Genomic DNA, 14,660 nt, shown 5'->3' on the forward strand with positions numbered 1-14,660 from the left:
TCACGTTCCTTCACAAGGTTTGATATCAAGTTTGAACCGGAGAATAAAGTCATATGACGTCACAAACAAACGTGAAAGCAAAGATAACAGGTGAGATATAAACTATAATATTTGGCAAAATGAACGCGAGAATGTTGTCTGACAAGGCGTGGGTCATCGTCAGCTGTAAACATGTGTTTCCGTCCACGGGTGGAATGTAAACATGTTTCTGTCCACGGGTGGGGATTTCCTGTTTCGACACTTGGGTGAGGTTTTGCAAAGGGTGAAGAGCGCGTGTGGCTGCTCACCCGCAGAAAACAAATATCCTGTGACTGTAAAGTGTCCTTGAGAGTTTTGAAAGGTGCTTATAAATGAAATGTATTACTGTATTATTATTATTATTATTATTATAAGAGTACCTATGGTTTCTTCGGGTATTCCTACCATGGCCACCAAGGGGCAGTATAGTATGATCCCCCCCTGTCACCCCTCATATTTTTCAGCTGTCAAAATCCCGATATCACATAATTTATCCGCCTTTTGCTGATTTAACATGTGCTAAACCCCTTCATAAGCGTGAATCAGAATAATCTTTATTGGCAAGTATGTTGAACTCACAAGGAATTTGTCTCAAGTAGAACACGCTGCACTAGTATCATCATAAAAATATGTAGGTTACTGTTTAGGGAGTTAATTGCGATGAGTGAAGAAGCTGTTTAAATATGGATCAGTAGTGCCTGTTTGAGGGGAGTCGCTGGAAAAGGTGGTGGGCAGGGTGCGGAGGGTCCAGTCGGATTTTCTGTGCTCTTGATTCTTGCAGTGTGCAATGTCATTAGAACTACCACAAAATAGTGACAACGCCTCCGTTGCAACAAACTATGGGAAGCTAACTGCCCCCTCGCTGTTATTTATGAACAAAATGTCCACTGTGGGTTTCCTCGCTGTAGCTTAGCTAGCGCTACTGATCAACTTGGACATTGTTGTACTTCCATAGCTTTGTTTCACTTTGAATCCGCTGCGTCGTTGCCATGCAAGAAATTCCATAGCAGTAGTGGAACTTTCCGCTCATGTACAGATTAAACGGATAAACCAACTATTCATGCTTTCTTACACCGCAACGGACCGCTTGTGGTCCTCCATCAGATAACCTGCCGCAAAACCTGTCGACTAGCCGTTAAAAGTTTGTTTATGCCTCATTCCTCACCCGCACGAGAGGGCAGCCAGGCTTATTTTGGTATCCACGCGTTTTTCCAAAGAGCATGTGATGTTCCGGCAAACTATATGAAACGTGTTTTGGCAGAGTTTGCTCATGTCTGAGTCACCTGGCTTCGGGAGAGCGTTTGTTTTGGTGGCCATCCACCCACCTCCAACCCGAGGCAGCGCTGAAATGCCTTTTACTCTAACAATGCTGCGTCTATTTATTTTTTGGGGACACACCAGCCAGTGTACAATGTCTCCATGGTTACGCAGGTTTGGAAGTTATTGTGTGCAAGGTGACAAAAATAAAAAAAGGAAAGGAATACAAAATTGCATGTGATGGAGAGACAGAGTTTCATATTTCTTATATGAATCACGTTACAAGAAATGCTGCTCTGAAAATGTTTTCTTTTGAGAGATTTTTTGTTTCTGTGGAAAGGAAGGTGACACGATTCAGCTCTTGACTTTCATTTAATGATTTTAACTCATTCACTGCCAGACAGGTGCAAAAATGTGTACACTCCAGTGCCAGGGTTTTTGTCACTGTCACTTGAATTCCAGAACCCATAGAATATTGAGTTTTAGGACTACATAAATGTTCAACACAGCGTTCGAAACCTTACACTCTCGTCTTTCATCAGAAAATTAATTCCTAAATTATATGGGTCTGGAGTTATATGAGCTTGAAATGAAGGCGACTGTCCAAAATTAAATGTAATACATACATATTTGTTTATACAGACTCTCCCCTACTTACGAAAATTCAAGTTACGAACAATGGGACATAAAAACATTTTTGTAGTAACATATGTAGTATTCTCTCCAGTTGTACATGTAATTATCTTTCATCAGAAAAAATGAGTTACAGTCAGTTCGGAAAGCATTCAGAACACTGCACTTTTCCCGCATTTTCTCACGTTATAGCCTTATTTAAAAAAAGGAATGAATTGTTTTTTTTTCCTCTCAGAATTCTACACAAAAATATCCCATGATTATAACATCAAAGAAATGTTAGGAACATTGTTGTAAATTTATTAAAAATAAAAAATTGTTAATTCCTAAATTATATGGGTCTGGAGTTATCTGAGCTTGAAATGGGGGTGGCTGTCCAAAATACAATGCAATATTGGTTTATATAGTGCTTTAACAACAGCTGAGGCTGGAACAAAGCACTAACATGGAAAAAAGGTAAAAGCTGCCCCTTGTGGGAAAAAAAGACATTGCCAGAAGCCATGCTTTATCGGCACCCAAGCATGAAAAAAACAAACCCAGAACAAATTCGGGAATAATGCTCTACGTCATATTTTCAATTCCCGAATAAATTTGTCAATGGCAGTGAATGAGTTAAGTTTGAAATATGGAGGAAAGATAAAACAGCTTTTAGAGGTCACAAGATTGACTCAGTCAGATATTAAACATACCAGTATTCAGATGTGATGACCAGGTTGCTGTAGTTTCAATTCACTCAGTTTCATATTTTCAATTCCTGAATAAATTCATAAATGAGTTAATATTCATAATTAATGGCAAGAGAGTGAGGCTACTCTAGAAATCATTGACCGGTCTTGCTGTAAGCTTCCGTCGATTATGTTTGTGATTCTATAGGGATTTGAAATAAGAGCCACCAGTGAGTCGACAATGATGCTGTGAAAACCGGAGAACCCAACTAAAAATCTCCCATTTGGGCGGAAACGGTGCGTTAAAGAAACTGGCACACGCCTCCTTTAAGAACTCGGAGCTGCTCGGGAAAGGTTGGTGTACAGAAGTCGCTCTTCAAATCCCAAAGTGAAGATTAAATTACTCCGGGGTGGAGTTATTGTCTGCTTTATGGTGCCAGGGGGAGGGCGGCGGTGGATGTGGGGGGGAGGACTCCAGGACAAATATTTCATCACGTTCATCGATCGGACCGGCGCACACGTGCATGCTCACCCACACAAAAGCAGGTCTCATAAATGAAAGACCTAACCCGCCCGCAAGGCCCAAAGTTAATATGCAAGCTTACATGTTTGTATGCTTTTAATTAAAGGACAACTGACGTCACTTTTTTTGTTTCTTAACTGACATCAGAAAAACGTTTTATAGCATCTAAAATACCCAAAACACGCAGTATGATATTTTTAGTTATGATATCGTGATGATATAAACGTGCCAGTTCTTTGCAAAAATAGAAATAAATGAATAGGTTTAGACTGTTTGTTTTATATGTGAAACCCAGTGGGTGATGTCGTATCTAGTCGCATCTTAAAAAAAAAGGAATATAGGACGTTCTTTGCTTTGCGTCTTGACAGTTTTTCTTTTCTTTTGCATCACTGAGGAATTTTATATTTTTTTTTCTGTCAGCCGCCTTCTTCTGCTGCGTTTCTATCTCTCACTGACTTTTGTGCCACAGGCTTAGCACTGTCAGCGAACTTTGTAGCTGTTTACAATAATAACACGCAGGTTCTGAGATATTCTCTCCGGTGCTGAGAAAAAGTACACGTTAAAGAAAAAAAAAAACAGTGAGCATGGTTGCTCATCCCTCTAGTAGTAGTTGTTGTTTGTAGTGTGGATTTTTATGATGTATTTTGAGTCTTCTAGTTGACGATTTAACACGTTAGCGAGCTAATGTGGTTTCAAAATGTAATGTAGATGTTATGAATATGATTCAAATAGTTCTGAAGAGGATAGCATACATGTTTGGAATCGATTAAAGAATTTATTCCATGTCATTTTGAGGCAACATTGGGGGGAAATCTCTCACCCAAAAAAGAGGCACAAAATGGCGACCTCCTGTGGCCATCTCCGTTTCCACAGGCTGATAAATTCCTTATATGGCGCTTGGACGCCCTCTTCTGGCCTTCTGGCAGCTTTTGGGTGCAACACGAGGTCCCCAGACCAAACAAGTACAGCAAAATATATTGACGTGATGGAAGGACCGCTACAATGCATCTTTTTTACGGTCAGGGGCAGTCCTTTAGTGACGTCACGTACAGACTCGTCACCAACTCAAAAACAAGACTTCCTGAATATTCAGTGTGAGTCTTAAAACGTAAAATATAAACGCTATATGCGGTGGAATCTTTGTAAAATACGCTCAGTAGAAGTCATTTGAAGCCATTTTACAAATTATGGACACAAGTTGTCCGGAGACGTCGGTTGTCCTTTAAGGTTATTGGGCTGCAGGCCAAGAAAAGGATCAAAACTAGGTTGGACAAATGTAGATTGCAGAAGGGCGGTGTTATTTATTTTATTATTACATAATGTGGATACTGATTCAATACAAAGATTACATGTGATTTCTTTTTTTGCATTTGATTCTCTAGATGCACCCTGATTTAGCCACCCTTGTGGATTCTGTGTTTTGAGTAGATCGTCAAATGTCTTGTGACACCCACGAGCACCACCGTTTCAATGCTGGCCAGCATTGTTTGTGCAAAGAGCATTTTGGCACTCAGTACTTTCTTCATGCATTTTTCCCCCCTGGCTACATCCTTGCTGTTTTATTGTATTGGCTTGGAAAGGAAGCCAAATGATTCCCACCTAGAAAGAAGTCCTTGGCAGTCTCTGATGCTCGCTTTTTGTTTTGTCCCAACTGAGCTGATATTTTACCATTGTGCTTCTTTGTTTGAGGTAATAACATGCATTCAGTTTTCTGGTACGACCAGACAAAGGATTTTGTTCTCCTGCGATTTGACCAAAGGGGAAGAGTTGAATCAGGGTCAAATAACCAAATTGCCTTTAAGGCAGCCGGCCCCCAGTGGACCATTGATTTTTAGCGACCGATAATCTTTGACTGCCTTCCCCGGATCGGTTTGTGGCATCTTCTGAGAGTAAGGCGCACATGTTGCCACTCTGAAGTCAACCAAAACGCTGTCTATGACCCTTTACAGTTGGCTCACACCAACCTCAATCGACAACAAGGCATGACATTGCTCTTTTTAGGCTTCCAAAAGCGCCAGTAATGTGCGTCTTTTTGAAAACAAGACAAAGTGTCTCCCGTATGGCACGTCGGCGTCACCTGCTGTGAGAGCCCAGCTCAACGCGCAAAAAAGGATACGCGCCGGCGTGGGTGACGCAATCAAATTTCCCGGCGTCTGTTTACATGTGCCTTCTTAGCAGCGGGTAGCCCGCTTGGTTTTGATTGAAAACACAAAAGGGCAGCAGCAGTCAGTCAGTCAGACAAAGCAACCGTACCTCCAAGAAACCTTTCAAGGCCGCCGTAAATTGATCTCTTGAATCGGCGCGTTGGACGACTGTGACTCTTAACTCCCCCACCCCACTTCTTAATGTTTGATTCTGAGCGAAGTGCTGTGATTTTATGTGAGTTTCCTCGGCCCAAGTGGTGTTGCCATGCGCTTCAGACTCAAGGCTGTAAAGATTTATGCACTGTGAGGAAATTACAATCGACCCTTTTCCTTCTTTTGTTTTTTTTTCCTTTGACTGGTTTGCCACAAAAGTCACACAGTGTGTGTTTCTGTGTGCCACTGGATTGGGTACATTTCTAGCATTAACGTAGCAGGCAAGCAAGCTAATGCACGTAAGGTGTAGCGGTCAAAATTCTTTTTGGCCCTGATGTTAAATCTTTCATCAGTCTGATTGACTCAACTTTGTTTCCTCATACCTCTGTCTTTCTCATTTGCTGACTGATTGATCGTCTGTCCGACGCCCGAAACATTCACGATGTGTTCAAGGGCAGGTTACGCCATGTAAAAAAAAAAGAAGCTAATGGCTGTTAGAGTGTATCTGCAGTAGGCGGAGGGTCAAAATAGGACACATTTGGAGAGTCATCTGCTGCCATCTGATTTATTTATGTATTTTTCTTCACTCGGCATTCCCGATTTTGCCAACATGTGACGAAGGGCAAGTCATTGACTCGCCAATCACTCACCGGTGTTAAAAGTGCAGCACAAGTGGACCGCCAAAGAGCCCACTTGAATCCTTTCAGCTCGTAACTCGTCGCTCTGAAAGCTCCAGAGGGGGGTGGGGTGCGTTCCGTTCCATCGAATGGACTTGAGCGTAGACACGTGTGTGTGCTTAACTCAATGTGATTGATGGATATCGGCTCATCACCGGAAAAAATGAATGACACTAAATTCTAGCATGAAAAATCTCTCGGTGATATAAAACGCTTTAAAGCTAATACACAAACATCAGGCGTACTGTCACCCTAGCGATCTGTCAATCATCTCGCCGATGACATTTCAGCGGCTATCAGCAGCGGGGCTCGCTGCGTTGCTGTGACATTTCATTCTCATGGATGTAGATTAGCTCCCACGGGATCGATAGACATTGTATAAAATCTGAATTACACTTCATGTCGTCAAAACAACAGCTTTCCCGCCATCCCATTCCCCACACAAATGATGTCGCAGCTGCCTCCAGAGCTTTTGGGATCGGCTGCCGTGACACTTAATTCTGACCATTCCACAATACGATGCCCTCGCGTGCACTAGGCAAGCCGTCACGGCCTTCTTTACAGCGAGGAAAGCGAGAGAAATCAGCCTAATGAAGTCATGTCTCCTGTCGCACAAGACAGAAGCTCTTTCAATTCCTCCTGGAGGCTGTCTTAACTCTCTCGCATGACCAACCGCGCCTGGCTTCTCAGTCTGGCTTCTGCAGTCTCTTGCTTTTCCTTCTAGAAATGGTCGTTTTGTTTCCCTTTAACTCATTCACTGCCAGACAATGTGAAGAAATGTGACCACTAGTGCTAGGGTTTTTGTCATTTTCACTAAAATGTTCAAATATTGAGTTTTAGGACATTCAATTCAGCGTAAGAAATGTTAAACTATCTTCTTTCATCAGAAAAAAATGACTTAATCCCTAAGTTATATGGATCTGGAGTTATCTGAGCTTGAAATGGGGGTAGCTGTACAAAATACAATCCATACATATTGATTTATATAGCGCTGTAACAAAGCGCTAACATGGACAAAAGGCTGCCCCATAGTGGATGGGAAAAAAACATCGCCAAAAGTCTGACCAGCGCTTTATCAGCACACCCACAAGACAAAACATAACCTGACGTAAACATTCAATGTAGCGTATGAAACCTTAGACTCTCTTCATTCATCAGAAAAAAAATAGTTAATTCCTAAGTCAAATGCGTCAGGAGTTATCTGAGCTTGAAATGGGGGTGGGCTACTTTACAAAATACAATACAATACATACATGGTAATTTATGTTGCGCTAATATGGACAAAAGGCAAATGCTGCCCCATAGTGGACGGGAAAAACATTGCCAGAGGTCTGATCAGCGCTTTATCAGCACCCCCACAAGAAAATACAAAACCTGACAAACATTCAATGCAGAGTAAGACACTTTAGACTATCTTCTTTCATCAGAAAAATAGTGAAATCCTAAATTGTATAAGTCTGGAGTTATCTGAGCTTGAAATGGGGGCTACTTTACAAAATACAATACATACATTTGGTAATTTGGTAACATTTGGAATATTCCCCCCCCCCCCAATGGCAAGCAGCTTGACAGCATTTGCCCCGCGACACATGCTGATGGAGGCCAATCGAACCAAACCGCATGGAAAGCGGCATGACAAAGGCAATTAAGGTGAAATGCCAACGGCGCAGATGCGCGGCGTCCATGACGGATGTGTAGTTAGTCGCACACGTGGACGGACGCCGGTGTGTCTCCCATGTGTGTGCGCTGGCGCATAGAGATGTTCTCTTGGCTCTTCCGACCCATGTCAGGAAGAATTAGGGCAGCCTTCTTGGAGAAGCGGAGAGAAAATACAAGCTGCTGATGCTCTCCTGTAGAGTGTGTGTATGTGTGAGAGGTAGTGGGGGGTGTCCAATGAGATGTTCATCAAATAGGATAGATCAATGAAAAATGCAAGGCGAAAGAAGCAGTGGAGGGTAAATTGGTGCGAATGTAGGAAGGGGGTCCAAAAAAAAAAAAAAAAAAGACAGGTACTTGTAGCTATGTGCTCGGCGACCTGTTGAGAACATCGGAGCATGCCCAGTTGGGTTCCCCCTTCTCGTACTGCGTCTCCAAGAATATTCCCGCTCTGTTGCTATGAGCAACTAATGTTAGCGCCGCGACTGTTACCGCCGCGCCTATTTGTAAATGGAACTGTACGATCATACGATGCTCTGAAACCGCAAATTTTAGGCGTGTCGCGGAAGCATGTTGGTATTAAGCTATTTTCTTTGGACTGTTCCAAATGGAACAGTCCTGAAAAGAAGTTCTTTGAAGGAACCGAGTTACTATGTGATCACGTGTCACTTCCTCATTTGCATTGGATAGCATTGGGTGTACCTTTATTTGTCTTACAGTGGAGAAATTTACAATCCACAGAAGCAAAGTTATGAAAGGAAGAGGAAAGGAAAGAAAGAAGTAGAAAAACAAAATACAGTTGCTGCTGGAAAGGCAGCCACTCTCGCGGCGCCATCTTGAAGTCAAATGAACAAAACATACAAAACCGTGTAGCCACCTTTTGGTTTTGCGCAAATTAACTCATTCATTGCCATACAATATGCAAAAATGTGTCCACTCCAGTGCCAGGGTTTTTGTCATTGTCACTCAAATTCCAGGTTACATTAACCTTTTTTTTGTCTTGAAGTCTCAATCAATAGCTTGAAAGGACATACTGCCAAGACATCGACGTTATTTATTAGCACGTCTATGGTGATTCCATTTATTTGTTAGCATAAAGCTATCATGATAATAATAGTAATAATAATAATAATAATAATAATAATAATAATAATAATAATAATAATAATAATAATAATACATTTGATTTCTAATAACCTTTCAAAACTCTCAAGGTCATTTTACAGTCACAGGATAGTTTTTCTGTGGGTGAGCAGCGGTATTTGCAAAGAATTAAGAAATTTAATGTATTATTATTATTATTATTATTATTATTATTATTATTATTATTATTATTATTATTGGCGGCACGTGTCGACACGGGTTGTTTATGCCTTGGACTTTCGGATGTAGCGGATAGATAGCTATCGAGATAACAAGCTAGATAGCTCATGGATCACTAATAGATAGCTATCAAGATAGATAACTAGCTAGAAGGATGGCGATATAGCTAATGGATAGCTAGCTATCTAGATAGATAGTTAGATAGCTGGCTGGCTGTCTCGATGGCTATCTATTGGCGATATAATGGCTGGCTAGCTAGCTTTCTATCTATTTGAGTTACTTCCGGGTTGAGTGAAGTGAATGTGGCTGCCGCTGCTCATAAAAAAATATCCTGTGACTGTAAGTGCTCTAACACTGCATTGAATGTTTATATAGTCCTAAAACTCAATATTATGTGGGTCCTACAATTAGAGTGAAAATGACAAAAACCCTGGCATACATTTTTGTGGCAGTGAATGAGTTGAACAAAAAAATAGCTTTTGGCTAAAATAGGCCTATATCGGTTATTCCACATCTCTATGAATAAATCTAGATTTGAGCAAGGTGACCGTGAGTGTTGAACTGAATAAGCACTAGACCGTGTACGCTTTTGCGCTAGCGTGCATGTGTGGTCTCCATACCTAATACGTGTATTTAGTTCAGTCTCCCCAGACCTTCCTTTTTTTTCAGGTCACGGTCAAATTGCCGACCGACGGGAAAGAACTTGACTCATAATGGCCCTCCATGACTGAGGAAGGAGGGATGAAGAAATAGAAAGAAAAGATAGTTGCAACAACAACAAAATAAATAGTGGGCGCCTGCCGCTGTCTTTGAGCAAATCCCTTTTTTTCACCATGAGATGAGATCAGAGAGGCAGGAAAGAGAGCAAAAGATGCTGCAAAATACCAAAACATTCCGGTGAAATGTAGCATGTATAATTTGAAACAAATATATATATATACATATACACACTATATATTCTGTTATTGATTTACTATTATGAATTATGACATTCTCTAATTTTTTGCCCTTTTTTCTAGCCAGAAATGTTTTCAAGTGGAGAAGGTTTTATCAGCCGTTGCCCAAAAAGCAACATCGGCACGTAGCTTGTTAGCCCCAAAATGGTCGCCGCTCCTCCGATGGCGTTGATGCATTTTCGTGGAAAAAAAGGTACAATAAAATACATAGAGCGATGTTACCGGTCAAGGTGCTTCAGTAGGCTGTCATTAAGTTGCTATGGTAACTGTCCAGCTGTTATCGCGCCGGTTCTGCAACGAGCCGTGAAACGCTAAATCGGCAATCGGATAGCGATTTTTTTTTTCCTATTAGCATCTGCGTAATTGCTAGCGAACAAATCAGCATAATCTGCATTGTAAGATAAATGAAATGTTGTTTTTTAGCGTTGTCGCTAAATTCATGTCCAAATTATCGTCCAAAGGGCATTTTTGCTTCACTTCATGACTAGTTTTTGCTCTTTTTATTTGGCAACTGTATAAGTGAGTGCTTGAAAAGGGCAACGACATGTATTCATGCAGAATATTTTAGCATTTGACATTTGAACATTATTGTAAAAGCGGGTTGCTGTTTGTTAGCCAAGATATAAATAAATGGGAGAAATAGACTGATTTTGGGAACAATCTGCAAGTTTAATAATAATAATAATAATACATTTCATTTATAAGCACCTTTCAAAACTCTCAAGGTCACTTTACAGTCACAGTATACGTTTTTCTGTGGGTGAGCAGTGGCAGCCACGCGCCAGCGTTCACTCAACCCGGAAGTAAATAGATAGAAACCAACCAGCCAACTAATAGATAGCTAATACATAGCTAGCTAGATAGCTAGCCACCTAGATCGCTACTGTATATAGCTAATAGAAAGCTAAATACTGTAGATAGAAAGCCAGCCATCCAGATAGAAAGCCTGCGAGCTACTACATAGCTAATAGATAGCCAACAGATAGCTAGCTACTAAGATAGCTTTATAGCTAGGTAGCTAAATATCTAGTTCTGTAGGCAATTTGTTTACAATTTTTGTATTTTTTTGTATCCATTGTAAGCATTTTGTCTGTTGTATTACCCAACACCAAATTATTACGAGTGTGAAATGGCAGCATTTTGCAGGCCAAAAAAATAAAAATATAAAATAATAAAATGACTTAGGGAACCTCTTATCCCTTCAAACCTGTCCAAATCGAATGGACAGCTTTTAGTTTTCCGCCCCCCCCCTCCCCTGCCTGGGGATTTAAAAAAAAGTGGAGAGGGAAAACCAGAGCGAGAGAGAAAGCTATGAATCATTCACATTCTCCTCTGAGGTGGAAATCCTGAAAACGGGTCTTACGCACGCACACACACTGTCGGGTGGGGGGACCCAGAAGCCCATTTGGAATGTCACCATGCCTGATTGGGCTGCTCGTGCACCGTGAAGCCTTAAATATGCTCTGCGCGGCGGACAATGTGGATTTTAGACCCAAGGTTTGCAGAGTTTACCAGCTTTCCTTCCATGTTTAATGCCGGGGAGCTGTTTACTCATTCACTGCCATCCACAAATCTATTGATCTAATTGAAAATATGACGCAGAGTTCCATTTTGAATTTATTCGGATTTTGGTTATTCATGCTTGGGTGCCGATAAAGCGCTGGCCAGAGCTCTGGCAACGTTTTTTTTTTTCCCTTCCACACGTTAGCGCTTTGTTCCAGCTTCAGCTGTTGTTAAAGCGCTATATAAATCAATATGTATTGCATTTTGTACAGCTGCCCCCATTTCAAACTCATAACTCCACACCCATATAATTTAGGAATTAACTCTTTTTTTTGATGAATTTAGAGAGTCTAATGTTTCTTATGCTTAATTCAATGTTTATGTAGTCCTAAAGCTCAATATTCAGTGGGTCCTGGAATTCGAGTGACAATGACAAAAAACCCTGGCACTGGAGTCTGGCAGTGAATGAGTAGCATATCAAGCCCTGTTGACAGTGATTAAAATGTTAAAAGTGCGATAAGTGGCTTTTGTCAAGGATCCTCCACGTATAGAAATCAGTTCTCATCACAACCTGAGTGACAATGCACCGATGTAACCTCTTTGACAATCGAGCGAGGCCACTCGACGGCGTGCTTGAAGATGTCGCCGCTCACCACCGTTCATCTTTCTCTTCTCCGATTAGAAATAATGATTAGCGCTCATGTGCCTCATTCACACCCAGTCTGTTTGTTTCAGCTTTCTTGCTCGTGGCCTTTGCATCTATCGGCGATCGTTTGGATCATCCACGCATTTGTCATCAAGCGCTAGCCGGCCGTGACTGAACCACACCTCTTTTCTTTTGACAGAAACCTGCTGGACAGAGACACTTTCTCCAAATCGGACCCAAGTAAGACCCCCCCGCCCCCTAACGTGCTTTTATTTTGTTAACATGCAAACAAAGGGGGTGAGTGGGGAACCTTGCGCAAACGGCGATGAAGCGCGGCGGCGCCGATACAACGTGGGTTACAAATGACAAGGCGCTGACGGTGATGTGCGGCGGCGAGGGGGTGGACGAGGCGAGGGTGACAGCGATGAACGTCATGGTAGCGAGTGGGAGGACCATACAAGACATCACAGCTTGACACAACTTGAAAATGTTCTAATTTGTACTTGGATTGGCCTTTATTAGTCTCGCAAAGGAGAAATTTACATTTCACAGCAGCAAAGTAATGAAAGGAAGAGGAAAGGAAAGGAAGAAGTAGAAAAACAAAAATACAGAAGCTGTTGTCAAGGCTCTGGCGGCACCATCTTGAAGTCAAAACAACAACAAAAAACAAAATAACAAATCATGACAGTCATTTAATCATAAGCACTTTGTACACCATCTTAGTTGTATGAAGCAGTTCTAGATGAAAGAAGAGAAGATCAATGTTTCCTTTTCACCAGTGGATAAGGGACATCTCAGTGGAATGTGCTTGTCTGTTACAAGCTAAATGTTGAAACCAAACACGAAGCTGTAGCATCCATTTACGAAAAGACATAGAGGTTGAAAGCTAGCCAGCCAATTAGTAGATAGCTAATAGATAGCCAACAGATAGCTAGCCACCAGAATTAGAATCAGAAAACCTTTATTCATCCCACAATGGGGAAATTTGCAGATAGCTACTGGATATAGCTAATAGAAAGCTAAATAGATAGAAAGTCAGCTAGTAGATAGCTAATAGATACCCAACAGATAGCTATCTAGATAGCTAGCCACCTAGATAGCTACTATATATAGCCAATAGAGCAGCTAATTAGATAGAAAGCCAGCCAGTCAGCTAGTAGATAGCTAATAGATACCTCACAGATAGCTAGCTAGATAGCTAGCCATCCTTGATAGTTATACAGCTAGCTAGCTAAATATCTAGTTAGCACATACACTGATAGCTAGCCATCCTAAATAGTTATACAGCTAGCTAGCTATATTCTTGTTAGCTAATACACTGATAGCTAGCCATCCTAGATCTTACATCTCCTGTCCCACGTAGTGTAAATCCGCTTCAATTGCAAGCCGCTGCCGTTCCACAAGTGCATCACGGTCTGGCGCTAGCGCTCCTTTCTTCTCTCCAATTCCATTTTTTCTTTTCTGACTCCTTCCACCAACGGTATGCTAATACATAAATCCACTCTGATCTGAAATGACATCAAACAGCGACCGCTATTATGTTAGCTTTCAGATAATTACCACCAGGAAATTGCAAAATGGCCCCCAAACGTTTTGCGTCGCCCTGTTGGAAGAGAAGAATTTACATCCACGCGTTGCGATGGTGTTATTACATATAAATGGACGCTATTAGGCTTTGATGTTTTGCATTCTGATGAGATTTTTTCAAAACTTTGATGACATTTGTTATTTTGGGTCTTTTTTTTCTTTCAGTCTGCGTCCTCTACACACAAGGCATGGGCAACAAAGAATGGCGAGAGGTGAGCTTGTTATTTGTATTTTTCCCCTCCCTTTTCGCTTTTTATTTAATTTATTAACCGATTATATAAATTTTCCACCTCGCCACCTTTTGCTTTTACAGTGAGACCTCAACTTACGAACTTAATTGGTTCCCAGACAGAGTGTGTAAGGTGAAAAGTGTGTATCTCAAAAAAAATATCCCACAGGAAACCATTAAAATGGGAATAATCCGTTCCCGGGTTTCCATAAAATTTACTTTTCAACTAAATAAGCCTTAAAACTACACACAACATACCTTATTCTATGTATAATAAATGTGCTATTGTATTGCAATGAAAGAAATACACTGCATTGTATCATAAAGTCACTTTATTGACATTTGTGATGGTCATTTATGGCTTGATGGAATGGCGTTGGAGGTCAAAGGGAATTGCTGGTTGGAAAGAGAGGCGCATGTTTGTAAGTTGAGGTCTCACTGTATTAGCTATCAGCATCCATCCAAGACTGAACATGATTTATTCCTTTATTTATAACAACACAATCTGCCTAACATGTGGCTAAAATAAGTGTTGAAAATTCATACATGGAAATGAGGTAGCGAAATCTCTTGCGCGTAATCATTTGGCCGTTATTCATCGCCCTGAGTAGTCCCGGTCGCCCGCCTCGCATTGTTAAATAGGCGAGCGACGCTTAAATGCCAAAGCAGAAGACTGCCTGACCCTCATTG

At 41.3% G+C, this 14,660-nt stretch overlaps 1 protein-coding gene across 7 annotated transcripts in view; it reads left to right on the top strand.

Moving 5' to 3' along the window:
- Positions 1–14,660, top strand: part of LOC148881694 (copine-8) — a 43,011-nt gene that overhangs the window by 482 nt on the left and 27,869 nt on the right. For 2 of the 7 annotated variants that reach the window (XM_088989220.1, XM_088989219.1), the window contains 2 exons: positions 12,354–12,394; positions 13,907–13,953. In XM_088989220.1, the coding sequence (XP_088845346.1) occupies positions 12,354–12,394; positions 13,907–13,953 (88 nt within the window). Of the gene's footprint in view, positions 1–17; positions 91–2,781; positions 2,928–10,095; positions 10,199–12,353; positions 12,395–13,906; positions 13,954–14,660 lie in introns of those variants that run through there. The other 5 variants (XM_088989221.1, XM_088989222.1, XM_088989225.1 and 2 more) reach the window with 5 other exon arrangements.

This window comes from Hippocampus bargibanti, linkage group LG22 (assembly GCF_051943395.1).
Source record: "Hippocampus bargibanti isolate YZ-2025 linkage group LG22, ASM5194339v1, whole genome shotgun sequence".
In the NCBI taxonomy this organism is placed as follows: domain Eukaryota; kingdom Metazoa; phylum Chordata; class Actinopteri; order Syngnathiformes; family Syngnathidae; genus Hippocampus; species Hippocampus bargibanti.